This window comes from Echinops telfairi, unplaced genomic scaffold (genome assembly GCF_000313985.2).
Source record: "Echinops telfairi isolate 266 unplaced genomic scaffold, ASM31398v2 ScPeMD7_7459;HRSCAF=8497, whole genome shotgun sequence".
Lineage (NCBI taxonomy): Eukaryota > Metazoa > Chordata > Mammalia > Afrosoricida > Tenrecidae > Echinops > Echinops telfairi.
The window spans coordinates 2,319,676-2,346,969 of NW_022111359.1; the positions used below are offsets into that span (position 1 = coordinate 2,319,676).

Sequence of the window (27,294 nt, forward strand, 5' to 3'; positions counted from 1 at the left end):
AAGGATGTTATAACAACAATTAAAAATACAGTTAACTAGCTCAGGAGCCCTGGTGGTGCAGTGGTTACCTATTGAGCTACTAACTGCAAGGTCAGCAGTTTGAAACCACCAGCTGCTCCACAGGAGAAAACTGGGCTTATAACTCCCATAAAGAGTTACAGTCTTGGAAACCCACAGGGCCACTTCTACCCTGTTCAATAGGGTTGGTATTAGTTGGTATTGACTCGATAAGCAGTGATTTTGTTTTTCAAGCAAGCGCATCAAACTACAGGGTAAAGCCAAAGAAAGAATCTATAAGTTTGAAAATATGTTGAGAAAATTTCAAAATGTAGCATATGGAATATCCCAAAATTGTGGGATAGCAATAATGGTGGGTCACCCTCACATTGAGGACACCAAAAAGGGAAGCAGCAGACATAAACACAAGAAATACGTTAAGTAATAATGAATGTGAAATTTGGAACATTACTGACTCATAGTAAACCAAAGTTTGTAGAAGTTCATGGAATCCCATAGATGCTACATCTAGTGGTATCATAGTCAAAACTAGCACAAAAATTGGTGAGGAAATAGTGAAAGTTAAGAGGGAGTGGACCACCAGGCCCTGAGGATGATATTCCTGCTCAGACGCCAATACACGGACAGGACCACAGGGCTGGCCCGAACATGAGACACAATGTCCCTCACTGACCCAAAGCGCTACGGGGGACAACACTGGAGACACATGGGAATTGTGCCTGATCTGACCCCATCACACCAGGGTAAAACACTAAGGGCACGCAACAGAGCAGCAAAGGGAGCAATGTAATGAAATCCCTAGGGAATACCAAAATAGACTTTGGGGCCAGGGCATAGCACACCATCAGACTCAAGAAGAAAACACTCCTAAAAGTCAACAAACTATCTATAGGCTTTTCTTTTTTTGTTGTCGTTTTGACTTGTTTTTGCACTTATTATTGTATCTGCATGTGGACCTTGTGGCCCACAACCTGATTGGACAGATCACTAAAAAGGCAAATAAACTGCATGGAACCTGTATGACTGTTGGAATAGGCAAATAATGTTTATTGAACTCTAAAAGTCAGATTGCTCCTTAGAGACAAGAATGGGGAGACTTCACCTCATGCTTAGGACATGTCAGGCGACACCAGTCCCTGGAGAAGGAGATCATGCTTCCTAAACTAGAAGCTTTCCACATAACGAGGCAGTGTTTTGTTCTTTTGTGTATAGGGTCACTATGGGTCAGAACAGAGTCAATGGTACCTAACAATCAAAGTGGAGATATGGCCACTTTGCCAACCTGTTGGACCTAAGGACAACCCCACAAACACCATCAAGAAGGAAGAAGCAGACCTAGAGCACATCTTTAGACTCAGGTTTCCTAGAACCAGAAGAACAAGACAAGGGTGATATTGGAGACAGTGCGAAGGAAGGGAGCTACAATGGGCATGCCAACTCACAAAAGAACCAAGTGCCTGCTAGTAGCCTAGGGGGTCTCTGAGAACATACCTGCAGAGCTAAAGAGCTTTGAAACATGTTGGAGAATGGTGAAAGTATACTTGTAGGCATGACTGAGAAGCTTTCTTTACTGAAGAACTGTATTCTGAGATATCCCTGATAATAAAGTATAACCATTTGCTCTTGTTAGCTGCTACCGGGTTATAGTGACCCATGCACAACAGAAACACTGCCAGTTCTGCAACATCCTCACAAATGTCCCCATGCCTGAGCCCACTGCCGTGGTCACTGTGTCTATTGAGGGCCTTCTTTCTCCACTGCCCCTCTGCTTTACCAGGCACGATGTCCTTGTTGAGGGGTTGGTCTCTCCTGACATGTCCAAAGTATTAGAAAGGATTTATTTTAGACGGTCTTGCCACCCTTGTTTCTAAGTAACATTCTGGCTCTACTTCTTCCAAAACAGATCAGTTTGTCCTTTTAGCAGTCCACGGTACTTTTCAATATTCTTCTGTCAGCACAATTCAAACGCATGGATTCTTCTTTGGTCTTCCTTATTCAATGTCCAACTTTCACAAGCTTATCAGGCAATTGAAAAGACCACATATTGGTATATGTAAAGATATACTTTATTCCTCAAAGTAACATCCTTACAATCCAATACTTTAAAGTTTGTGCAGATTTACCTAATACAGTGTCTTGCATTGATTATAGATACAAGACAAAATCCTTGACAACTTCAATCATTTCTCTATTTACCATGCTATTATCTATTGGCCTTGTGGATCTCTTCCAGTCAGGTGATCAAGTAGCTGTCCTCTAAATTTCTTGGCGTAGACAAGTAAGTGCTTCCAGGGCTTCATCAGCCTGTTGAAACATTTCAACTGGTATACCAGCAATGTTTACTATTTCCCTAATAAACCCTCATAACGATGAGCATAGACTTTGTGGGCATTACACCGATTTCTCAAATCAAGCAGGGAAGTGCAGTGTAGTGAGGGGAATGTGGTTTGAATTGAAAAATGGTAGAATGTATGCTTGACACACTCCTTTTAAGCAAAACTTTGGTCTAGTGATCGTCATTCTATGCCTTACCCTTGTGAAGTTAGAGGAGGTACAATACTATAGCACTATTGTTACAGGGACCATCCTCCTTGATTGCTGGTGGAGGTGATAAATAGTACAGCAGCGGCGGAGAGGCTTGACCAGCAGTTCCTCAAAAACTGGTGCCACAATATGACCCAGCAATTCCAATCATGGAAAATACCCCTATGTACTAAAAGCAAAAAACAAAACAGGAATCGGTACATCAATATTCATCAGAGCCCTATTCTTTTTTTTAAGTTTTATTGACATAAAATCCACATACTATACAGCTCAGTGGCATAAATATATTACAACATTTTAAAATCACAACAACCCATATTAGAACATTTCTTTCATTTTGGTACTCATTACTTCTCATGCATCCCCAACATCTGTTGTCATAACCCTAAGAAACTATTAATCTCGCTACTATCTCTATAGATTTGCCTATCATGTATTTCATAGAATTTAAAGCATATAAAAAGCCACCCCAAAATATCAAAATAAAGCACCGATAGACCCCTAAACCAAAGGAAAGCAAAAAATAATAAACTAGAATTAAAAAATGGATCAGAAAACACATGTTAGATTTTAACATAACTCTATCTACATTAATTCACTTTCCAATGCACTGTCTGAGTACGAGGCTACTCACCACCTTGGCAATGGACCAAGGGAAGTCTTAATTCGTGTGAGGAGTCTGCAATCAGATTTTGGTTATTCGCAGCTTTCTACAAGCCAGTTGCTTAGAATTTAAGCTCTCACACAATTTCATCCTCTGATCTTGGATATTGTTATTTACAACCTTTGAGCATACAGCCTCATGTGCATTCATATACTACTAGAGGTGTTTTAAAGCAGAGACTTAAGTCCACCAATGGAATTCATTAATATATATTACTGAACTCATTATTATATATGTTACTTCTTTTATTACTTAATTTTCTGGGTTAAACTAATGGAAGTGAATCTTTATACATTTAGCTATTCTAATTCAGATGACAATTCTACGTTCAAAACTGTTGTTTCAGTTTCCTCAAACATGTATGTTGGTCTCATTTTTTGTCTTATAGCTTTTACTGTATTCATATGTGATATCCATGATGTCGTCTCATAATCTGACTGGTCTATAATTTTCAATATTTTAAAGTGTCCAATGTATTGAGGTGGTCTGTTAACTTAGGTAGGATATACTCAAGGACTTGTTTTAATTTACTTCATCTTCAATATCAGCAATTAATAACCTGTTCTAGAGGCCTTGTTGTATTTAGTGATATTGAGATGGCTTTTTGTAGAGGTGGCTGATTTGATTTCCTGTGTATTCCATCGGGCAAGATTCACATAAATATAGACATGTGTGTTGTTAACTGCTATTTTCAAGTAAGTAGTCATGAGTGCTGTAAAATCGCATCATGTGACCTGGCACATCATTCTGATCACCAAGCTCTTATTTCCAAACTACCAATTTTTTGTTTCCAACTTTTATAATCCACTGGCCACTAATTATCATTTTATCTTGTTAATATGTATGATCAGTCTCAGGCTACAAAAGTTGGTAAAAAAAATTAATTTCCTCATCTTTAGAATTAGAGGTTGAGCAAGTTTCAATACATTTTTTAACTGAACTTGTGGGTATGTCGATACTAGACTATAAATAATAGTGTTTTATTTCTTCTACATAAAGATACACCTTAAAATGTACATTTTTGATGATAAATGTGATGTCATTCCTCTTCAATTTGTCATTCAGAGCACAGATCATATATTGTATGATTTGATTGCCAATGCCTGGTCATTTCAATATATTGAAGCCTTCAACATAGATCTGCATATGTTCCATTTCATTTAGGATAAATTCTAATTTCATTGGTTTGTATTTCATATGTTCCAAGTTCTGGTTAGTTTTTTAGACAAGACCTGTTAAACATCTGAGGGCTATTTGATCACAAAGATTAAAATCTTTGAATTTTTCAGGTGCATTGCATGAGAAACCCATGAGGACAAGGCAGTTATCTTTACTCTTTGCATCCCTTAACCACTGTCCTTCCAAGGTAGACAGGTAGGTTAACCACTGTCCTTCCAAGGTAGACAGGTAGGTTCTCCCTGTGTTAGGAACCTGCCATGTCACTTGTCAGTGTTTTGAACCGTGGTGGCTTGCATATTGTTATGTTTTTGGAAGTTATGTCACTGATGTTTCAAACACTGACAGGGTAAACAAATGTGAACAGAATTCAGCAAAGATGAATGGTGTCACATTCCTGATGAAAAAGGACATTTCAAGATCTAACTTGAAGTACAAGACTGTCTGTAAAAGGTTAATTTCCATACACAGAACATGGTATCTAATGAATAAAAACATTATTCAAATTTAGGCAGCAAACACTAAAACCAGTCGTAAGGACATAGTGTATTATTGACCATTCAATGGCATTCAACTGGGTAGGCATACAACTGGGGGAGCTGGACTATATGAAAAAGAACATGGTACCAGGATTGGAAGGAGGCTTACTAACAGCCTGAAATATGCAGACAACACAACCTTGCTTGTTTGCTTAAAGCAAGGATTTGAAACAATTGCTAATGAAAGTTAAGGCTGCAGTATTAAAAACAAATAGTAACCCAATGGAAAGTAAACAACCATCACAACTGGGAAAATAAACAGACAAATGGGTAGGAGTGAGATTGTGAAGGATTTCATTTTTGACATACATAGAAACATCAAGAAATCAAATAAATCACTGCATTCATTGGGCAAAGCTACTGCAAATGACTTCTTTAAAGTGTTAAAGAGCAAAGATATGCTTTGAGGACTCTGTGTGCCTTAGATGAATGTGAATATCTAAACACATATATTTGAAAACAGCAAAACATTTGTGTTGACGACAATAGCCTGAGAATTAACTACCTTAAAGCTATTTTTTTAGAAATAGTCCTTGGAAAGAAATAAAGTTCTTTGAGGTCAGTGCAAAATTCAAATTATGAGTTGATATTGACATGATACGGGAATAAAACAAACAAACTCAGGGTACTGGAAATTTCAAGATTTAAATACTTGTTTTCATATTTTTTAATTCTAAGAAATGGATGCACTACATATGTTTCTTAAAATTAAAAAAACAAAACCAACTTTAAAAAGCCTAATCAGGACCATAAGGTTATTATTTCCCATTAACATTACCCACTAAAATGTCTTCAAATTTAATCTTGTTTGATGAGAAGAATGAGCAGACGCATTTTTCTGGTGGAGAATGACTCTCAAGTGTAGCCTTTTCAGGCTGATTTCTTTGGGGCATTATCCCCATAAGCTTCTCATAAAGCATCAATTTCACCATTCACCAACCTAATATTCAACATAAATTTGTTGCTTGTTGTTTCAGTTTCAGAATTTGTTTGTCATAAAGTTATTTTAAAGATGGGATTTTACTTTTAATAGTGCCTCTAACTATATCATCATATTCAGGAAGGTAATCACAAGTTAGAATGACCTTATTTTGCTACAATAAAAATTTGAAACCCAAACATCATTTTTCCATATAATATTTTCCATACGTTTTGTGTAGAAGACCGCCACATTTTAGTTCAATACTAGTGGATTTATTTTAGTCTTTGGAAGGAGCTAAGTGGCACAGACCCAGCAGTGTTTTGACTGTACGATTACTTTTTGACAGTTCTTGTTTCTCTCCGTGGCTGTGTGGAATAAGAAAAAATTTAAAAAGGAAAAAGTAGCTTTGTCTAATCTTAATTAACAGGTCCTAGACGACATAAGGTAAAGACTTCCCTATTACATTCATAAAGCCTTTCTGCAATGTGAGTGATTATATTGAGAGGGGAGGAAGACAACTAACAGTTTTGTGATATACAGCTCTGATACATTCACAGAGCCTCTCTCCATTGTGAATTCCTGTTAACTGAGAGCCAAAGGACAACCGAACGCTGTCACATATTTCTTACTCATAGGGACTTTCTCCACTGTGAGGTCTTACCTAAGCGCTCAAGGGTGACGAACATTGGAAGTCTTTTACACTTTGCTGACATAAAGGCTCGTTCATGTGATTACGACTTTTATGTCGAGTGAGATTTGAGGCTTCACAAAAGGTCTTCCCACCCTCCCTACATTAATAGGGCCTCTCTCCTCTGTGAGTTCTTATATGAGTGTTCAGGTTTGAGGAACAACTAAAGGCCTTCCCACATTCCTTACATTCATAGGGCCTTTCTCCACTGTGAGTTTTTATGTGAGTGCTGAGGTTTGAGGAAGAAGTAAAGGCTTTCCCACATTCCTGACATTCATAGGGCCTCTCGCCACTGTGAGTCCTTATATGCTTGGTAAGGGTTGAAGGATCACTAAAGGCTTTCCCACATTCCTTACATTCATAAGGTCTTTCTCCACTGTGAGTTCGTATATGTTTAGTGAGTGTGGAAGAATCACTAAATGCTTTCCCACATTCCTGACATTTATAAGGTCTCTCTCCACTGTGATTTCTTCTTATATGTACAGTGAGATTGGAGGCTTGACTAAAGGCTTTCCCACATTCTTTACATTCATAAGGCCGTTCTCCACTATGAGTTCTTATGTGAGTGGTGAGGTATGTGGAACACTTAAAGGCTTTTCCACATTGCTTACATTCATAAAGCCTCTTTGCCATATGAGTTCTTCTTATATGTCTAGAGAGATTTAAGGTTGCACTAAAGATCTTTCCACAATGCTTACATTCAAAAGACCTCTCTCCACCATGAGTTCTTATATGAGTGGTGAGATGTGTGGAACATTTAAAGGTTTGCCCACATTGCTTACATTCATAAAGCCTGTCTTCTATGTGAGTATTTCTTATATGTTTAGTGAGATTTGATGCTTCACTAAAGGCTTTCCCACATTCTTTACATTCGTAAGGCTTTTCACCACTGTGAGTTTTTAGATGAGTACGGAGGTTTGAGGAATAAGCAAAGGCTCTCCCACATTCCTTACATTCATAAGGCCTTTCTCCACTGTGACTCCGTATATGTTTCGCTAGGGTTGAGGAATCACTAAATGCTCTCTCACATTCCTTACATTCATAGGGCTTCTCTCCACTGTGAGTTCTTAAATGTTTAGTGAGAGTGGAAGAATCACTAAATGCTTTCCCACATTCCTTACATGCATAGGGCCTCTCTCCACTGTGATGCCTTCTTACATGTGAGGTCAGATTTGAGGCTTGACTAAAGGCTTTCCCACACTCTTTACATTCATAGGGCCTCTCTCCACTATGGGTTCTAATATGAGTGATGAGATAAGTGGAACACTTAAAGGCCTTCCCACATTCCTTACATTCATAGGGCCTTTCACCACTGTGAGTTTTTGAATGAGTGCTCAGGTTTGAGGAATATTTAAAGGCTTTCCCATATTGCTTACATTCATACAGCTTCCGTTTGCTGTGAGTTCTTATATGTCTAGTGAGAAATAAGGCTTCACTAAAGACCTTCCCACATTCCTTACATTCATAGGGCCTCTCTTCACTGTGAGTTTTTATATGAATACTGAGGCGTGAGGAACATTTAAAGGCTTTTCCACATTGCTTACATTCATAAGGCTTATCTTCTACATCAGTACTTATTTGTCTAGTGGATTTTGAGGTTTCACTAGAGGCCTTTCCACATTCCTTACACTTACAAAGCTTTTCTCCACTGTGAGTTTTTATATGAGTGTTGAGGGTTGAGGAACAAGTAAAAGCTTTCCCACATTCTTTACATTCATAAGGCCTCTCTAGACTGTGAGTTCTAATATGCCTGGTGAGGGCTGAGGAATCACTAAATGCTTTCGCACATTCTTGACATTCATAGGGCCTCTCTCCACTGTGAGTTCTTAGATGTCTAGTGAGGGTGGAGGAGTCACTAAATGCTTTCCCACATTCCTTACATTCATAGGGCCTCTCTCCACTGTGAGTTCTTATATGTCTTGAGAGAGTAGAGGAATCACTAAATGCTTTCCCACAGTCCTGGCATGTATAGGGCCTTTCGCCACTGTGAATTCTTCTTATATGTGTAGTGAGATATGAACTTCGACTGAAGGATTTCCCACATTCTTTACATTCAAAGGGCCTCTCACCACTGTGAGTTCTTATATGAGTGGTGAGGGTTGAGGAGCATTTAAAGGTTTTCCCACATTCCTTACATTCATACAGACTTTTTCCAATGTGAGTTCTTATGTCTTTAATAGAGAAATCACTAGAGTGACGACTACTTTCATTACACTCATAGGGCATTTCTCTATTGGGCATTTGCATATGTCTAGTGAGGGCAGGGGGACAAACAGTGGCTTTCCTATAATCCTTACATTTATAAGGGATGTCAATACTGTTTTCTGTTTTCTGTACACTGAAGGCTGAGGAATAGCTTACAGGATTTTCAAATAGCTTACAATCAGTATCCACATATCTTCTATCAACATTTTTATGTGAACTGTGGGATAATGACTTATAAGTGTTACCACATTCTTCATTTGTATGACCATTCAAATGTGCTTCAAATAATGAGAAACAGAAACATTTACCACATCTAGGGCATTCATAGAGTTTTTCTCTATTGTGTGATATCACAGGCGTCTTAAAAATAGGGGTATCATTGAAGTCTTTCCCATAGGTGTGACATTTATGGAGTATATTCTCATTAAGTGTTCTCAGAGGAGTGGTTGGGTGAGAGAGGCAACTGAAGGTTTCTCCACATTCTTTATATTGACAGGCATTGCATCCACTGTCAGATGTGCTACCTTTCTTATGTGATGGATGATCCATGGAGGTTTTTCCACATTGAAAGTATTCAAAAGGATCCACTGCTGAAGGGTTTCTCTTAAGGAAAGTAACATTTGGACTCTGCTTGGTGATTTCTCCACACTGATTGCCTTCATTACTGTCACAGAAGTTCTCTAATGTATTACTTCTGTGAAAAATAGATTAACAAGCTTTTAGAAATGAACATACTTATTTTACCATTATCAAAAACAGTAAGTACAAAAGTATCTTATGTTAAATCATGTAGCAGAAAGACTATTATGACTGCCACTGTTTCTAAAGCATGCAACTTTCTCATAGTTAACACCAAGTTAACAATGTTTTACACATTTAATATTGGGACTAACATTTAAGAAAATACTGAACAGAAAATTGATGGTGGTGGTGGTTATAATACTCTTAGTATGGCAATATAATTGAATTGTACATATGAATACGAATTAATGTGAATAAAACTGTCTTAAACAAAGAAAAAAATGCTGCATCTCTCTATATATGTTTCTATTAAGTATTTCAAATCAGTTCTAGTCCATAAACACCCTGTCCAATCCTGCACCATCCTCACAATTGTTCCTGTGCCTGAATCCACTGTTGTAGACACTGTGTCAATCCATAATGCTGTGCGTCTTTCACTTTACTAATAATGCTATCGTCTAGAGATTGGTCTCTGCTGACAATATTTCTAAAGTCTGTAAGACGAAGCCTTTCCATCCTTGCCTCCAAGGAGCACTCTGTTCATACTTCTCCCAAGACACATTGGTATGTCCATTTAGCAGTTCACGGTATTTTTAAAAATTCTTCTCCAGCACCACAATTCAAATGCGTTTCTTTATTCAATCTCCATTTTTCACATGCATGAGGTGATGGAAATACTATGGCTTGGTTAGGCTCACTTTAGTCCTCAGAGTAACATCCTTGCTTTTCAATACTCTATGGATTTAAGTGCAAGGGGAAAGCGGCTCTGTTCCTGTGGGGATGTGGAGTCCAACCCAAGACTGCTTTTCAGAGGTTTGAGAGTACAGGACTCAAGTAGGGTTGGCCCATGCTAAATTGTACTCGCAATCCCAAACTGAATTTGTATTTCCAACCAGGACCAAATGCCTGGCCCCTTATGTCAGAGATTCTCTGGCCAGGAAGATGTAGCCTGCCACAAAGTAACCAAGCTAAGTGTCCGTGGAACATTACTTTAAAAGCCCTGTTTATGAGGAACCCTTTCATTGTCTTGAGTATTAGCTGTGCTAGGACTGGGCAAGTTCTCAGAAAATTCGGAGTACTTTCCAACTACTGTTCTTTTACGCCTTTGTTTCCTGTTCTTGCATTCTACTCACCAATAATTATCAGTGCATCTTATTATATGTTTGATCAACTTCCAACTAAAATTGCTGGCAGAATTCTTCAATTTCTTCACTAGATTTTGAGGCTCTTGCAAATTTGCATAATTGTTGTATTGATTAGATTAACTTGCAAATAGATATCATCCCATCACAGACAGTACTGTACTTAATGATTCCTTTTGTAATGCCCTTTTAGACAATAAAGGCTATGCCAGTCCTCTTGAAAGTACCTTATATACTTGAGTATAAGCCAAACCAAATATCAGCAGAGGCACCTAATTTTACCACAAAAACTGCATTAAAAATGTGCTGGAAAAACTTGGCTTATATTTGAGTATATATGGTACTGTTTTCCCAGCATAATAAATTATATGATTTTCTGATTCAAAATGGCTAATACCAGTGCATAACAGCTCACCAATGACTAGGATATTGATCTTTAATTTATGATTACCATTTCATTTCTGACCACTCCAATTTTCCTAGATTCGTATTTTGCACATTCCAAGTTCCAATCCATAGCACATTTTGTAGTCATTCCCCCTTACTCTGAGTAGTTCCACATCAGCAAATGAAGATCCTGAAGTCTCCACTCCCACAAGGCTTCCCCAACTCACATCACTATGGTTGATTCCACTCTAAGAAAGCACCTCCTCCTGAGTCTCACGTTCTAAGTACCCTACCTAGGGGCCCATCCTCCAGCACTATGTCCTACAATGCTCTCCTTCCATTCTTCAGGGCTTCATCATCTGACAACTTTTTTGAAGCTATACATAAGGTTTTCAGCAACTTTTTTTTTGAAGCTATACATAAGGTTTTCAGCGACTCAGGAAATAAGTCCTTCTTCATTGTTTGTACTTAGTCTGGATGCGCCATTGAAACCTATTCACTTTGGGTGAGCCTGCTAGCATTTGAAATGCCAGTATGCAACCACACACTGGCAAATTCTGGGTGAGTGTATTTAAGCTCTCTATCTTTCTACGACCTTTCCAGTGTCCTCGTTTTCAAAATCGCAGCGCTAAGTCAGACAACTCAGCACCTCGGGCACGGGGGCACTTAGTGGGGCATGCCTTCCTGGCCTGCCACTCCACCTATCTTGGGTCTGATGGGTTCACTGAGGACACTCTGAATTTGTTAAACATTTTGGGAGGTCAAATTTCACTCACTCCACCTTGTACGCAGTCTAAACCACCACAAAGTTCACCTTTGGATTGCTTAATAGCAAACCTAGAACTGCTGGGTTTTAAGTCAATTATTGAACAAGAATGTGATACTTTTTTTTTTTTTTTGGAATGTGATACTTTTATGCAACAAAATCTGACTACAGTACAGAGTGGACAATAACTCAAAATGGCCAAAAGGTGGCCCTTTCCATGTAAAAATCCTCCAGGACCTCAATTTCTGCCAGCTTAAAAGGTTTTTAGAAATGTACTATTTACAGGCTTTCTTTCTCCTTCATTCCCACCCACATCTATGTCAAGATTTCCTGCTGATTTTGGAAAAAATTCCCTTCCTAGGCAATGAATCCACCTTGAACCATTCTGATCACGCTTCACTGCCTGCAACCCTGCCTGTCCTCACTGACCTCCTCCATAGGCACCAGCCTTCTATCCTCCTTTTACAAAGCCCTTCCTGCCTCGCCCCAAATTCCTTCAGCTGCTTCCACCACCTCCCTGTCAACATTACTCTGCTGACTGGCCCCCTCAACACTCCCACTTTTCCCTCTCACCAACTCCCCTCCCATTGACACCATCTTCTGAGCAATCTGACACCACTCCTCTACTGACTTTGTCTCTGCCCCTTGCCTGTTCATGTTCAACCATTTCCAAATGAAAGGCTGCTTCTATTTACCCGCAATTCCACTTTCAGACCCTGTTCCCATTTGTCCTCTCCGAGAGGTCCGAAGACAGGGAGAGTCTGGATAGCAGGGTAAGAGAGGCGATGAAACCGAGATAAACCAGTGGGCTCCAATGCTGTTCCGTGAGTAGACCCTAACTGGAAATATCAGCTGGGCCATGGGGACTGCACTCTCTAAGATGACATGATTATTCACCTCATGGAGGGTGTAAAGAAAAACAGCCAAGAGGCAGTCAATAAGGACAAAATTAGAGAACTCTTTCAGGACCCAAAAGAAAATCCTGCCCAAATTTTTCATGCCTTTTAGAGGCTTTACTTAAATATACCAGAGTTGAACCTTCGATACCAGCTGGGATTACTTTACTTCACTCACTCTTCATTTCACAGTCAGCATCTGACATAAAGAGAAATTGGAACAGGGCCCTCACACAGCATTTACAGTTTTTTTGTTTTTTTAATTAAAAGATCATTTTATTAGGGGCTCTTATAACAATCCATCCATCAAGTGTATCAAGCATATTTGTACATATGTCACCATCATTATTTTTTAAACATTTATTTCTATAGAGCCCTTGGTATCAGTTCCCCCCACCTACCCCCTTGGGACCCCTTGATAAATTTTTGTTATATTCCTATCTTACACTGACTGCTGTCCCTCTCCCACCACCACCCCCAGCCCTGTTTCTGTGGTTGACTCTGGGGGAGGTGGGGGGGGTTATGTTGATCATCACAATCAGTTCCCCTTTCCTCCCCTCCTCTCCCCATCTTCCCCCTACCCTCCTGGTATCGCTACAACCATTCCTGTTCCTGGATTCCTTGAGTTGTGAGCTCTTCCCTCTTATCTATACATGTGTACATGCTCTGCTCTAGTCAGCAATGTAGGGCTGGGGTCATGATAGTAGGGGGTGAGGAAGCCTCAGGAACCAGAGGAATATTGTGTGCTTCATCACTGCAATGATGTGCCTTGGTTGACTCATCCCTTCTTTGTGACCCTTCTGTGAGGGGATGTCCCCATTGTCTACAAATGGGTTTTGCGTCTCTGCTTTGACAGCCCTTTTTCTCAACCATAGGGTTTGTGTGTGTGTGTTTCGGGTCTTCTGATGCCTGTTACCTGATCCTATTGACACCTAATGATCATACAGGCTGGTGTGCTTCTTCCATGTGTGTTTGTTGTTTCTCTGCTAGATGGCCACTTGTTTCACTTCAAGCTTTGAAGACCCCAGACTCTCTATCTTCTTAATAGCCGGGCACCATCAACTTTCTTCACCAATTTATGCACCCATTTTGAGCAATTGTGCTGGGAGGATGAGCATCACAGAATGCTGGTTTGTTATAACAAAGTGTTCTTGCATGAGCAGAAGCCCAAAGCCCATCCACTACTTCAGGGTATTGCCATATAAACATATGTACATAGGCCAATACCTCTATTTTTTATGAGTTAATGTATTTACATCTGTATACACCTAGCTTCTATCTCTATCCATAGCTTTGCTTCCTATGTCTTTCCTCTGTTTCCTTTAACCTTCCTCCAGCCCCACTATCACGCTCGCCCTTCTTCCGCCTATTAATATTCCTCTCAGCTATAATGCTGTTGCTCCAACACATCCAGGATCTCATCCTCCTCATTGTTGATTTTAACTCCTTAGTTGTTCCCCAGTCTATGGTGTTTACTCACCACCCCTTCCCCCGCCTCTTTCTCCCCTGAAGTCCCTCTGGAACCATCAGTCCTGTTGCTTTCTCGGGCTTGCTTCCCATGCCTATCTTATGTAAGTAGGCAAACCAGCAATAACAGAGACCAAACAAAAAGAAAACAAAAGATTGAATAAAAGAGGAAAAAATTAATAATAACTAGTAATTAAAACAAAGTTTTCAATAATAGGAACAGGAAAAATTAGACAAACTGCAAAGAGGTATAGCTAAATATCAAATGCTGGCTAATGCCACAGATGCCCCCAGACAGGCATTGGGCACAAGAATGCCCTAATCCTCATCCTCCACCAAAGCCTTGCCCACATTGCAGGCAAGGAGGGCAGTGGAAAATTGACTGCCCTCTTCTACAAAGAACGAAAAGGATAGTCTCTTCCATAACCCCTCTAGAGCAACCTGCTCAAGATGCCTCATTGTCAGGGCTGCTAGGATTGGTGTTGGAGAAATGACAGTGCCCAGGGTCGAGGATGCCGAAGGAGACCACACATCTCCAGCCCAGAGTAATGATCATCATTTCAGATAAGCCTATTTCTTTCCTTGTAGACATGGGGCCCACTTATTCAACACTACCTGAACATTCAGGACAAACTTCTTTAGCATCCACTACTATTTTAGGAGTCTCAGGTATAGTTTCACAACCCCTCATTACACAGCCGATGTTTTGTCATCTTTATAATGTACAATTCTCACATCCCAAAATGTCCCATCCCCTAAATTCAAAACAGTGATAATCTGCATTTGCCAGGTGCCTCCCAGGCTTCAAACTTACTGCTTCTCTTCAAGCCGTGCCAGACACTGTCTCCATCTCCCCCAGAATAAACCCGGTGCCCAACACCCCCATCAATCTTCTCCTTCACCACCTCCTCTGGTGAACCCTTGCATTTGGGATGCCACCCAACCTTCAGTTGCTATACATCACCAGCCCATTTGTATCAGTTTAAAAGACCCCTAAAAATTTCCTAATGTTCCCCCAATGTCCTGTAGCCCTCCGACACCTAAAGGGCCTTAAACCCATAATCTCCTAACTCCTCAAGGCAGGCCAGTTAAAGCCCACTCACTCTCCCTACAACACACCCATTTTACTGGTTATTAAACCCAATGGCTTGTTCAAGATCTAAGAGCCATCAACTCTGCTGTCTTGCTAATCCAACAACCTGTTGTTCCCAACCCTTATACTGTGTTCCACTATACCACCCAACACAACTAATTTACCATCCCTCTCGATGAAAGATCTAAAGACCTTTTCCCCTTCACCTGAATGGGTCCTGACACCCTACATTCTCAACAACAATGTTGGGAGATCCTCCCCCAAGGATTCCTAAATAGCAGTCATTTGTTTAGTCAAGCCCTGGTGACCAACCTCTTATCTTTAAACCTTCCCTCCAGCTTTCTCTTCCACTATGTGGATGACCTCTTGCTATGTAGCCTCCCCATTCCGGATTCACATCACACCAACGTTCTCCAAGACTTCCTAGCAGATAAAGGGTGCCTACTGAGTGTCCCCCACCAAGGCCCAGCTTTCTCTCCTCTGTGTCATTTATCTGAGGGTCCAACTCAAAAAACACTCCAGAGAGATTACAGTGGACAAGAAGCAGCTTCTTGCTCAACTTGCAACTCGTTCTTCAAAAGATGAAATACGCTCCATTCTAGGCCTTTTAGACGATCTCAGGTGATGGATTCCTAATTTTAGCATTAGCTAACCTTCTGTATGAAACGGCAAAGGGGGATCTCACTGAAGCTCTAGACCCAGCAATATCTGTTGAAAAGTCATACAGAACTCTTCAATCTGCCCTGCTCTCAGCTCCTGCTCTACCTCTCCCTTTCACTCCATATGGAAATGAAATTCGTGGTATGGCACAAAAGCAGGACCCTCCCTTGCTCCAGTGGCCTATTTAACTAAACAGTTAGATCCAACTATCAAAGGTGGTACCCATGCCTACGGGCCCTGACAGCAGCTGCTCTCCTTGCCCAAAAAAGTACAAAAATTACCTTTGGCCCAAACACTTGCACTAAATCCTCCCATCATCTGAAAGACCCACCATGCTATGTCAGCCCTTACACCCTCGTCTACAGCTATTTCATTTCACCTTTATTGAAAACTCAAATTTTACATTCCAGCCCTGCTCACCACTAAATCCAGCTACACTAATTCCCATTTCTTCATCGCCACTCCAACACGCTTGTATTTGATCTCTTTGCTACTCCACTACCTCACATCTCTGCCTCACCCCTACCCAACCCAGATTACACATAGTTCACAGGTGGCAGCTTGACTCTCATCTCCAAGGGTGTCTACCAGGATGGCTGTGCCACAGTCAGCTTCTTGGGGACCGTCGAGGTACTCGCTCTCTCCAGTAACACTACCTTTCAAGAAGCAGAGCCAATCGCTATGATGGGAGCCCAATCTTAGCCAAAGACAGAAAGGTAAGCATTTATAGATTCTAGGTAGTCTATTCACATTTTACATTCTCATGCCGCTATCTGGTGGAAGAGCGGATATTTGACAACCAAAGGAGGCCAATTCCTGATGACAACCTAACAGATTTCCCAGGCTGCTCTCCTCCCACACCAGGCAGTTATCCTTCACTGCCAGGGACATCCACATCCCACTGATCCCATAGCAGTGGGAACAACAGGGCAAACACTGAAGCCAATGAAGCTGCCCTACAAACCCCATCTGATCTACAACAGCCATCCCTCCTGTCCACCCCAACTACAGCCTTACAGAAAAAAACCGAGAACTTCTTTCTAAAGCAGCTCAATTCAGAGATGGATAGAGCATGACGGAAGGCCGATATATCTTACCAGACAGACAGGCACTGTCCATTTTAACGAATGCCCATAACACTCTGCACGTGTGGCACCACCCTCCTTTGAAAAACTAGTAACATCTGCGTTTGCTCACCCTCGCCTATCCAAAACGCTCAACAGATCACACGCGGATGGACTCGGAACAATTCATCACCGCTCACTTACCACCCACCACCAGACAAGGGGGCATGTTCCTGGACAAGACTGGCAAATCTATTTCACCCACGCACCCCCATGGAAAGGTCAAATACCCGCTCACAATGGTTGGCACTTTGTCAGCCTGGTTGGAAGCACTTCCTTCTACCTCAGAAGGGGCAAAACAAGCCACCCAGGTGCTCCTAGATGAAATCATTCCTTGTTGTGGCCGACCAGATCCTGACAATCAGACTACGGTCCAGCCCTCAATTCATAACAACTCAGCTCACAGCTCAGGCTCTGAACATACAATGGAATCAACACATAGATTAGCGCCCTCGCTCATCAGGAAAAGTAGAAACAGCCAGTCATATCCTTACATCTCACTTACCCAGACAATCTCTCCAACTTCACGTACCTTAGACTCAGCTCTTACCTCTTGTCCTAAGGCGTATAAGAGCCACACCTTGCAAACCTCTTCTTCTCAGCCCATTTGGCAGACCCTTCCTTTTAGAAAACTTCTCTTCCTCATCACCTCTGTTAGGAGATCGTACACCCACTCTAAAACTTGTTAAGACATCTTCAGGGCACAAGCAAATATACACCTACCTCAATCTTACCCCACTGGAGAGATACATTTTTCAGTTTCTCCCAGAAAAGTATTAAAATCAAGACAACCAGATCCCCTAGCACCTAAACGGGAAACGCCATACACGGTCCTTCTAACAACCCCACAGCAGTAAAGCTATCAGGGAAACCCGCCTACTTCCACCTTTCAATGATTAAACCTTTCCCTCCCAAATCTCTGTCTTCTTTTTCCTCCTCTGATCCATCTAATAAGGAGATTAACCAACCCACCAATTCCTACTCCTCTCAGGTAAGGACCAACGAAGCTTACTTTATCTTGCAGGGTCTCTCAGATTCCTGAAGGACAGATACTCACAGCTCGGAGTGTGCTCAAGGATACTGCCTGGCTCTATCCACCTAACACCCCTGAAGCCATCTTCCAGTGGACTGAAGACCTCTGTTCCCGTCTCTTCCAACACTAGAGATCCTGCTGCGTTAGCTTATCCAATGGGTCATTGTTCTAGGATAGTCTCAGGAGATGCTCTTAGTATTGTATGTCTCATTGAGGGGGTCTTCTCAGGGGGTTCCTTTTGGGCATCTGTTTGGGGCTGTTTCTCCAAAAGATTGGAGCGGAAGTCAAAAAATGTCTACTTTTAAGTGCATACTGGGCTATTATTCTACTCTTCAGTGGTCTCTCATGTTTACGTTAGTAAGTGGACAACAGATGCCCTTCTGCTCCTGTAATTGCTATAACCACCCACCCCCACCTTCTCCGCAGACCCGGGACCAGGTTGTCTTTTAAATATCATTACATCTTTCCTGAGCAACGTGTAAAGCTGCAGGGTTATATGGATGCCGGGAAGAAAATAGCAAATTTCGGACAGGCAGAATAACCGAATTTTGGATGGGGACAAATTCAACTGGATGTGCCGCAATGTTGGTTCTGCAAGCCTCCCATGCCCATAACCCAAACTGGCATCAAAAGAATCAAGGAGAAAAATGAAACCCCAACCCCACACAGACGAAGCTGCGACTTTCCTGACCGAACTAGTTGGGTTGTGGAATTCACCTGGGACTTTCTCCTAGCCTCAATAATGCCTTCCTTTACTTTTCTTTCTCAGCTGAGCTCTATCTTCATCCCGCCTCCATTTCAACCTCACAATAACTTCTTAGATGAAGACGTGGTGGCCACCCTCCTGCTGTACTCCTCTTCTTCCTCTCCTCATTTTTTTTTTTGTTGCTACAGAGTGGTGGTAGTCGCTCTTCTCGTTGTTGGCAGCATGGTGGCGGTTGTTCTGACTGCTGGGGGGGAAGGAGGAAATGAGACTCAAAAGAACTTAGTGTCACACGGAAGAAATAGGTGACACTCTCTTAACACTACAAACCCAGGTGAGTTCCCTGTCGGGGATGACATTACAAACCAGGCGGCTTCGCAGGAGAGGAATGTTGTTTTGTTAATCGAGCAGGCACTCTTATGCAAAAGATACAACAATTAAAGGAGCAAGTCCAACCCTGTCTAAAGGAGTTAGGAGAAGGGTGACCTACGTGGAAAATAGTTAAGGCTCTTAGAAGCCCTGCCCTTGGACCCTGCCACTCGTGGGACCTCTCAGTGTAATATGTACATTCCTGTCCCAAGCCTTGACTGTTTTGCTGTTTTCAGAAATGTCTGCAGGAACGTAAGCATGCTTTGACCAATCAAACCTGCATGGAGTTGTATACAGCTGAGTTCCACCCACTAAGGCGCTCACCAGGCCATGCTGAGGCAAGACAACGGTAGGTTTTCATCAGCCCTGTCCAGCAGGAACCAATTACAGAAGATGAGACCTTCAGCCCTGCGCCCAATATCAAAAGGCAAGAATAAAGGATCCCTCCGAGTGTAAAGCAGCACACAGCCATTACAAGCATCTCTTTTCTGTAATCCTCAACACCTTCTTGGCCTTGCCAAAGGAACTTCCTGTGCCTGTCAAAGTTTACCCCCAGGGCATTCAAACTTCTCAATCAATAGCACACACAATAACTTCCCAAACTGGTTATTAGCTGAAGTATAAAGTGTGTGTGTGGGCGGGGTGGGGGGAGAGACAGCCCCGCCCCCCCCCACTACCCTCGGGTTCAGTAAGCACAATTGTACAGTTGATACATATATATTATATTAAAGTCATCGAGAGCACGAGAGATAGAAGAGATATTACTATGATGCAGTCAGACATATTACAAGGTAGCATTGCTCACCCTTTTTTTGAGATATATATATATTAAAGTCATCGTGAGCATGAGCGATGGAAGAGATATTATAATAATGCAGTCAGACACATTACATGGTAGCATTGCTCACCTCAGCCCCGCTTGATGGTCCACATGGAAAGAGGGGGAAGGGAAGGAGGACGGGAAAGGGAACCACGGAGAGAGGACTGGAGAGGAGAGGGGGAAGAGAGGGGAGCGATCAGCAAGAGATCTCTATTGCTAGCCCAGGCCTATATATACCTTTTGGAAGTGTGCAAGCCCACTAATTACAGATAGACATGCGTCACAGGAAGGGGTTGCACTATAGGTTATATAGCAATGAGAAGGGGTGGGCAAGGGGGTGGTCTAGGGACATACACGCAATAGGAAGAGGAGGGATTGGGGCTATACACGTGACAAGATGGGCGGATCCTAGAATTAGGATGGCAGCTTAACTTTGACCTGTTTTCTGGATCTCCATAGGAACCATTACCAGTAGGGTGTGAACTCCAAATACAGGAACCACAAGCTAATGGTCGCAAGCCTTAGGGAGAAGTGATCCATTGTCTCCAGCAACAGGGAGCAGGCCCACCCCTGTGGGGGGGTGAGGCAGCAGTCTCGCAGCATTGCCCTCCCCCACAATTAGCCACCACCCCAGGGGATATTAGCACTTGGTTTTCTTTGTCTTCCCCTCTTGCTTTTCTCTTGTGCTCGGCTGGTCCTCTCTTGTTCCCTATTTTAGCTACTTTCTACTTCAGCTTCCCACCTTGCTGCTCCCAGTTCTGTTTTTCTGATCCTTCCCGTCTGTCTTTTTTCCATTTTTCTTCCCTTCTGGAAAAACTCTGAGCCTCTCCATTCTCAATCATTGATACTCGAGTTCCATTCCAGTCTCTAAAGTTGTTTCAAATGCTATGTATTGTCACAATAAGAGAACAATATATAACTATGTTACATATGTTAAAAACAATGTTACATACTGTTACAGTATTGTTTCAACAAATAGCAGTATGTAACATATGTAAGAATATGTACAACAAAATCTCAAATTGCCAGATTTAAGTATCTCTTCACGATCATTGCGACCTGAGGGTATTGCTGTGACAGCTGTTTCAATCCATTGTAAGGCAGCAGACTCCATGACAGGCCGAGCCTTTTTAAATAGGCCTAAGTTTCATTTTTTTCTCTTTTCGTCCAGCTTTAAGTTTCGTTTCTCTAACAGCCTTGAGTTTCACTCCCCTAACAAAGCCACCCTCTCCCCCGAAATGACACTGACCATACCTGCCAAGGCCCAGTGATCACAGTGGTGCTGGCCGCACCTGGAAAAGTTCTGAGTGAACACAATTGGAATGTTCCGAGAGTGAAGCCAGTCAACCAACAAGACCTGCACAACCGATTGCCTCCAGATAAAGTCATTGAACTACGGGAGGGTGAGGGGAAAATAGCCTCACCCAGGGGGGATAGTTTCACCCAATTGATGTAACCTGTAAAGAGTAGACACGCTTGGCGTGTGCCCCAGGCCGGGGTCCTTGTCTTTGGTGGCCACTACGTTGGTACCTTAGCACGTGGGCCCTTGCTCGAGCTAGTCAGTAAACTCCTTGGTGGTTTGCAGCCTCCTCGGTGACTCTGCCTCCCTGTTCCTGGGGCCACGGGAAAGTCGGCAGTCACACCATCTCACTGTAGGTCTGCATTTTCACTGACATGCTTCTAACCCTATCCGTATATATAAGTATATATACATGTACATATACAAAGATCATGGTCTGACACATAAGGACTTTTTCTGAACAGTTTACTCTTGTAAGAGTAACACACCTCGAGAGTCTCCTTTGGGCTTTATGAGGCTCTTCACAGCCATGTGATTCATAGGCTCCTATCATGGAAGAGCACGTGGTCTTCTTCATGAACTGCAGTATTATATGGTCCGTGAATGACGTCTCTGCGTCAGGAAGGTTTCCTGAGACTGATGCAATCATCCAAGTTGAGGTTCACGATTCGAAACAAAACGGAGACATTGTTAGGCAAAAGGTTTAAAACATTTAGCCACATTTTTCTTGTTCAGCAATTTTATAATATTTAAAAGTAAGTTCACTAGAAAATAAAGCTACAAAGATGGACAGTGGCAATGAAAATAAAAATGAAATTAAGAAAGTAAAGTAGAAAGAATTCAAACATTCAAACCAACAGAAATTGGAATTACAAGACAGTGGAATTTCCCCCACAATCTTTTGGAAGTCTACTTATACACACTTAAGATGAAAAGGGGGGGGGAAGTCTCCTTAACCACAGGTGTGAAGATTGTTAACGTCAGAAAAGCTCAGGTGCCTGAAGCTTTCTCATTAACTCCACCGATGTTTAGATGGGCCATGCAAACAGAATTCCCAACATGCACGGTTACCCTGCGAAACACTGCTGCTTTTCTGTGCTTCCCACCTGACCGGGATGAATCTTATCTCCACTGTCCTTGCTTTTCTGGAAAAACTAATGAGTACCTTTGGCATGGTGCTCATGCAAACATGCAAGCCAACGAGGGAAGATAGCACGGTAATAAGCATTTCTTTAACACCGAGCAAATAATGTACTGTCTAGTATCTCTGAAAATAGACAAGAGGGAGGCCTTTTGCAGAAAAATAATCCTGTAAATGTTGTAATAAACACTATCACACACTTTATAATTTCTCAAATCACTGATTTGCTAGTGCCCCAAAATGGTCATGGAAGCCATTGCTTACAAGAGAAATAGAACCATGTTTTAAAAATATAGGGAACTTTATGTTCCTGGGAAAGCCAGAATATGTAAGCTCCATAGGCCAAGAGGCCAGGCATGTTTCACTGAGTAACACAGTCCTTTGTACAGCACAGATACTGACAAGTACATGTTTTCATTCATTAAAAAAAAAAAGATACTACTCTTACCCACTGTTTCCAGGTTTTTGAAGGTTTCCATCATCACATCTCTATAAAGTTTTCTCTGAGAAAGATCTAGCAAAGCCCACTCTTCCTGGCTAAAGACCACCGCAACATCCTCAATGTCCATTGAGCCCTAAAATATCACAAACATTTTGGTAAGTATAGTATGATGTACTCCAGTGTATACAGAACAAAGGGTGAAGGTGACAGTCCTGGGACACTAGAAGTTCATGGATTTGTCACAAAAGTCTATGTTGTCAGAGGCATACTTTTAGGTTATAACCATTAGCCTTAGCCTTTCATTCACTATGTTCTCCTATTCATGCATTACATTTTGTCTCACAGAATTACATCAATCTAAAATAATGTCTATGCAATGTGACCACAACCAAATGCAGTCTTATTCCACTCTCAGTATGGTCTAGAACTGTTAGAAGGAGTAACAGACTAGAGAATTAGCTTCCTTGTGAGTGAAAAATGACACTTATTCCATAAGGATCCACCAGGCAACTCAATAAAGCACAGGATGAAGCATTCACAACTAGCAAACTCAGCAGAGTAGCAGTTGATTTTGCTCCTCACAAGAATGAGAGAACAAGGGGTCTGTAGGAACATATTGACAATGCTCATCTGGTCATACATTTCTTAACAACTCTGGAAAAAACGGGTTGGTGATAAGAGAATATAAACAGTTGAAAATCAGCACTTGTTTTGCAGTGTGTATGCGACACAGAGAACACTGATAATTAAGTAAGTGCCAGTGAATTCCAGGAGATAAAAGCAACAGGGGCTTCCCTCAAACTCTTCCACCAGCAGCTCCGGGGAGGCACAAACCATGACCTACTGAGACCTGTCCTACTGACCTCTGTTCAAAGGCCCAGCGCACCAGCTTCCGCACAAGGAAGAGAAACAACAGGTGTGCAGGCACAGCAGTTTCAAAGTGGAAAAAGACCTCTTGCCAGGGAGTAGGTGAAGTGAGCCAGGTCACCTCTGAACCCTAATCGAGAGTGTCACAGCACACTTTTCCTCCTGCCAAGACCCTAAAATCTTCAGTTCCGTAACTATAATTTCGTGAAAGTGTTCAAAAAAGCTTGTGGTCACACCAGATAATTTAACCTGGCCCTGCTTATTAGGTGTCTCTAATAAGCAGATATTATGGCAAACCACTCATCTGAGTAAAGTAACAAATAAGCTAATCACATGCAAAATGTTGACCACATAGATTATTGATAAGCCAGGATCAGAATGCAGATCAATATGCCCTTCAAGCATGAATTCCTGACAACAATGTTTCTGTTCATATGGAAACTATGATTAGTATGGCTATCATTCTACAATAACACGATGACTGATAGAGCTTTTCAGGATACCAAGGAGAGTAGACAAAGGGTCCACGTAATTAAATGCATAAAATCTGGAGTTACTTCCCCTGGAGACAAAACCACCATGCATCTCAAGGGAAAACTTCTTCCCCTCAGATTGTTCACTGTGCCTCTGTCTACTTATTAAAATCCATGTAGGTGATCCATGCTGGGCCAGCAGCCACGGCAGTGAAAGGAACCACAAGTATCTCATGAACATGGGCGGTAAGCACTCTGGGTATTAACTGCACATCTACACACACATTCTCAAAAGTAATGCTAATTCAAACTGACTTGCAATTGCCAATGGCCCATAGGAACAGCAGTCTCTACGACACTGAGACCAGAAGCACTAGATGGTGCCTGTGTACTAGCAACTGCTAAAAAAGGGATACCATTAGAAGGTCCTGAATAGAGTGGGTGAAAAGTGTACAACAAAATTTTGGGAGGAACAGGATTTCTCTTAAATTGTCTCCCCAAAATATATGCCAGACTTAGCTTGAGAATGACTGTTCATTAGGCAGCGAAAGTAGGTCAGAGGTTATTCTCCCTAACATCAGCCATCTATAGTCTGACTCACCCTAAATAAGACCCACTCCTCTCTGATAAGGATAGAGGTGGTCTGTTTACTTGCAGGAGACACCAGAGAGGGCAAACCCACCCAAGGATGACCAAGGTTAGGTAGCCATTATCAGCTGTCTAGATCAAGCAGACACCACTGTTTATCCCACAACAAATGTGGGCACACCCCTATGTCATCCCCCTATTGACTGTATTGCCTATGTCGCTACCCCTCCCTGTGACTCAGGTTATTGTCTGCTATCAGGGGACTTGCATGCCTCCCAGAATAGAAATTGTCTGCTTTATTGTATGAGACACCAGAATAATCGAACTTGTTCAAGAATGAAATGTATTGCCCCTTTCTGTGATGTATGCCTCTGTAATCAGATCCCCCTAAAGTGATATGATGCGTGGTTAGCAATAAAAAATGAGGCTCCCTGGTTCTCGGAGGGTGGCTGGCCGAGGGTGGCTGGAGAAGGTGGCTAAGGAAGACGAAGCAGCGGCTTCTTCTCTGACGGCTAAGCCCCCTCCACGAGGACCATTAAGCGGAGCTGAGGTGAGCAATGCTACCATGAATTGCGGCTGACTCCATTCCTTGACTCCATCCTTTAACTCTCATGCTCTCTATGACTTTACTATAATCTCTTCTTATTATCGCTGTATAATTGCGCCTACCGAACCTGTGATGTTTTATGAGGTTCCCTCTTCCCTCTAACCCCACAAAATTTAAATTTCCCAAGTCCTCCTTAGAGTACTGAAAAGCAAGGATGTAACTTGGAGGATTAAGGTGCGCTTGGTCCAAGCCATGGTATTTTCAATTGCTTCAGATGCGTGTGGAAGTTGGATACTTAATAAGGAAGACCAAAGAAGAATCAATGCCTTTGAACTGTGGTGCCGGAGAAGACTAGGTCAAACAGATCCGACGTGGAAGAGACAAGAGGGGCAAGATTTTGTCTTACATTCTTTGGACATATTGTCGGGAGTGCCCAGGTCCTGGTCACTCATGTTTGTTAAGAGGGCAGCGAAAGGCCCTCGGAGATGGGCTGACAGAGGCTGGAGCAAGAGCGCAAGCACAGGAACAACCGTGAGGAGGAGGCAGTGCTGCGTTCTGTTGTGCAGAGGGTCGCTGTGGGTCAGAGCAGACCACAGGGCACCTAACACACACACCCCCCCCATACACACACACAATGTTAAGTAAGATGTTCTTTAGCAGACACAGCACAGTAAATAGATAATGAGCACATAAAACAAGTATATTTACATTTAGTAACTTAGAATATTGATCAAAATAATCATTTTAGAAAATGTTCGCTAGTGAACCAGATGGCTTAAAAACAGATCATGCTTCCATTATTTAAACTCGGGAAACAGAGGGCAATGATTTCGCACACACTCAGACATTTCACATGCTCGATGACTTCAGTCCTAACATAGAAGCACAGGACTCAAAGGGCTCCACTGACCTTCAGTGGAGGTCAAGGAAAGGGAAACTACATTGCTCTTGCCCAGAAAATAAAAGGTTACTAAAAAACAAAGCAACAAAAAACCAAATTCCACAAACATGGAGTAAATTCTGAGCCAGAGGAACCCTCTGTAGGGTTTCTAAGCCAGTGGGCTACGGTAAGGACAGTTCCTCTCAGGTTTCTCTCCGAGAGCAGCAGTTAGGTTTGAACCACTGACCTGAAAAAATCATTCCAGCAGAAGCCTAAACATACCCATTTGGGAAGCTTGTAAAATAAAAGAAACCTACGTATTACAGAGCAAGTAAAACGAAAATACAGATCACAGTAACAAAGCAAATCCAAATGAAGACTTCCAATTTCTAATGTAGAGGGAGCTTGGAACTTCTACCCATCTTTACAGGAAAAAAGTCAGCGCATAATCAACTCAGCGCTGTGACGTCACAGGTACATTGATGGAGCACACACACAGACATTAGTCATCATAGGAGAGTAAGGCTCTATGAGCAGAACCCACTTCTAGAACCAGCAGCAGCAGAGCAACACTGGCAATGCAGTGAGTCTTTCTGCAGAGAAGCTTCAGAGTTCAATATTCCAGAGACAACAGCCCTCAGTCACCCATCGAACTGGAAATTAACTCACCTTTCGGCTCAGTGTTAAGCCAAGCAACAGCAGGCCTATAAAGCGACAGAGACAAGCAAAGCAGTGGGCTTTAAAGCACGTTAACAGCTTCCAAAATGGCAACGCAAAGGAAAAGAATGCGAACCATGGCGCAGAGCGGTAGGACAATTACTTGAGGCAGGCCGCCCACGTATTGCGAATACTACAAATGAAAGACAGTTTAGCCAAGCACGAGAACTAGTTGAGAGTAATATTTAAAATGTTTTAGTTCCTTTTTATTATGTTTCCTTTTTACTTGTGGAGAATACACACAAAAAGTACTATACATAGTACACAGCCATCACCCCAGACCTGTGAGAGCATGCCATTTATCAGCCCCCCACACCCCATCTCGTGTACACACAAAAAGTACTATACATAGTACACAGCCATCACCCCAGACCTGTGAGAG

The 27,294-nt window shown here is 42.0% G+C and overlaps 2 protein-coding genes across 2 annotated transcripts in view; both read right to left on the reverse strand.

Moving 5' to 3' along the window:
- The window catches only part of LOC123522783 (zinc finger protein 85-like), a 55,747-nt gene that overhangs the window by 22,788 nt on the left and 5,665 nt on the right, over window positions 1–27,294 (reverse strand). The window lies entirely within an intron of this gene.
- The window catches only part of LOC123522782 (zinc finger protein 11-like), a 30,220-nt gene continuing 5,690 nt past the window's right edge, over window positions 2,765–27,294 (reverse strand). Inside the window, exons 2-4 of the mRNA XM_045300094.1 lie at window positions 22,847–22,973; window positions 21,746–21,893; window positions 2,765–9,450 (exon numbers count right to left, since the gene is read on the reverse strand). Of these exons, the coding sequence (XP_045156029.1) occupies window positions 6,657–9,450; window positions 21,746–21,893; window positions 22,847–22,973 (3,069 nt within the window). The 3' untranslated portion in view covers window positions 2,765–6,656. The remainder of the gene's footprint in view (window positions 9,451–21,745; window positions 21,894–22,846; window positions 22,974–27,294) is intronic.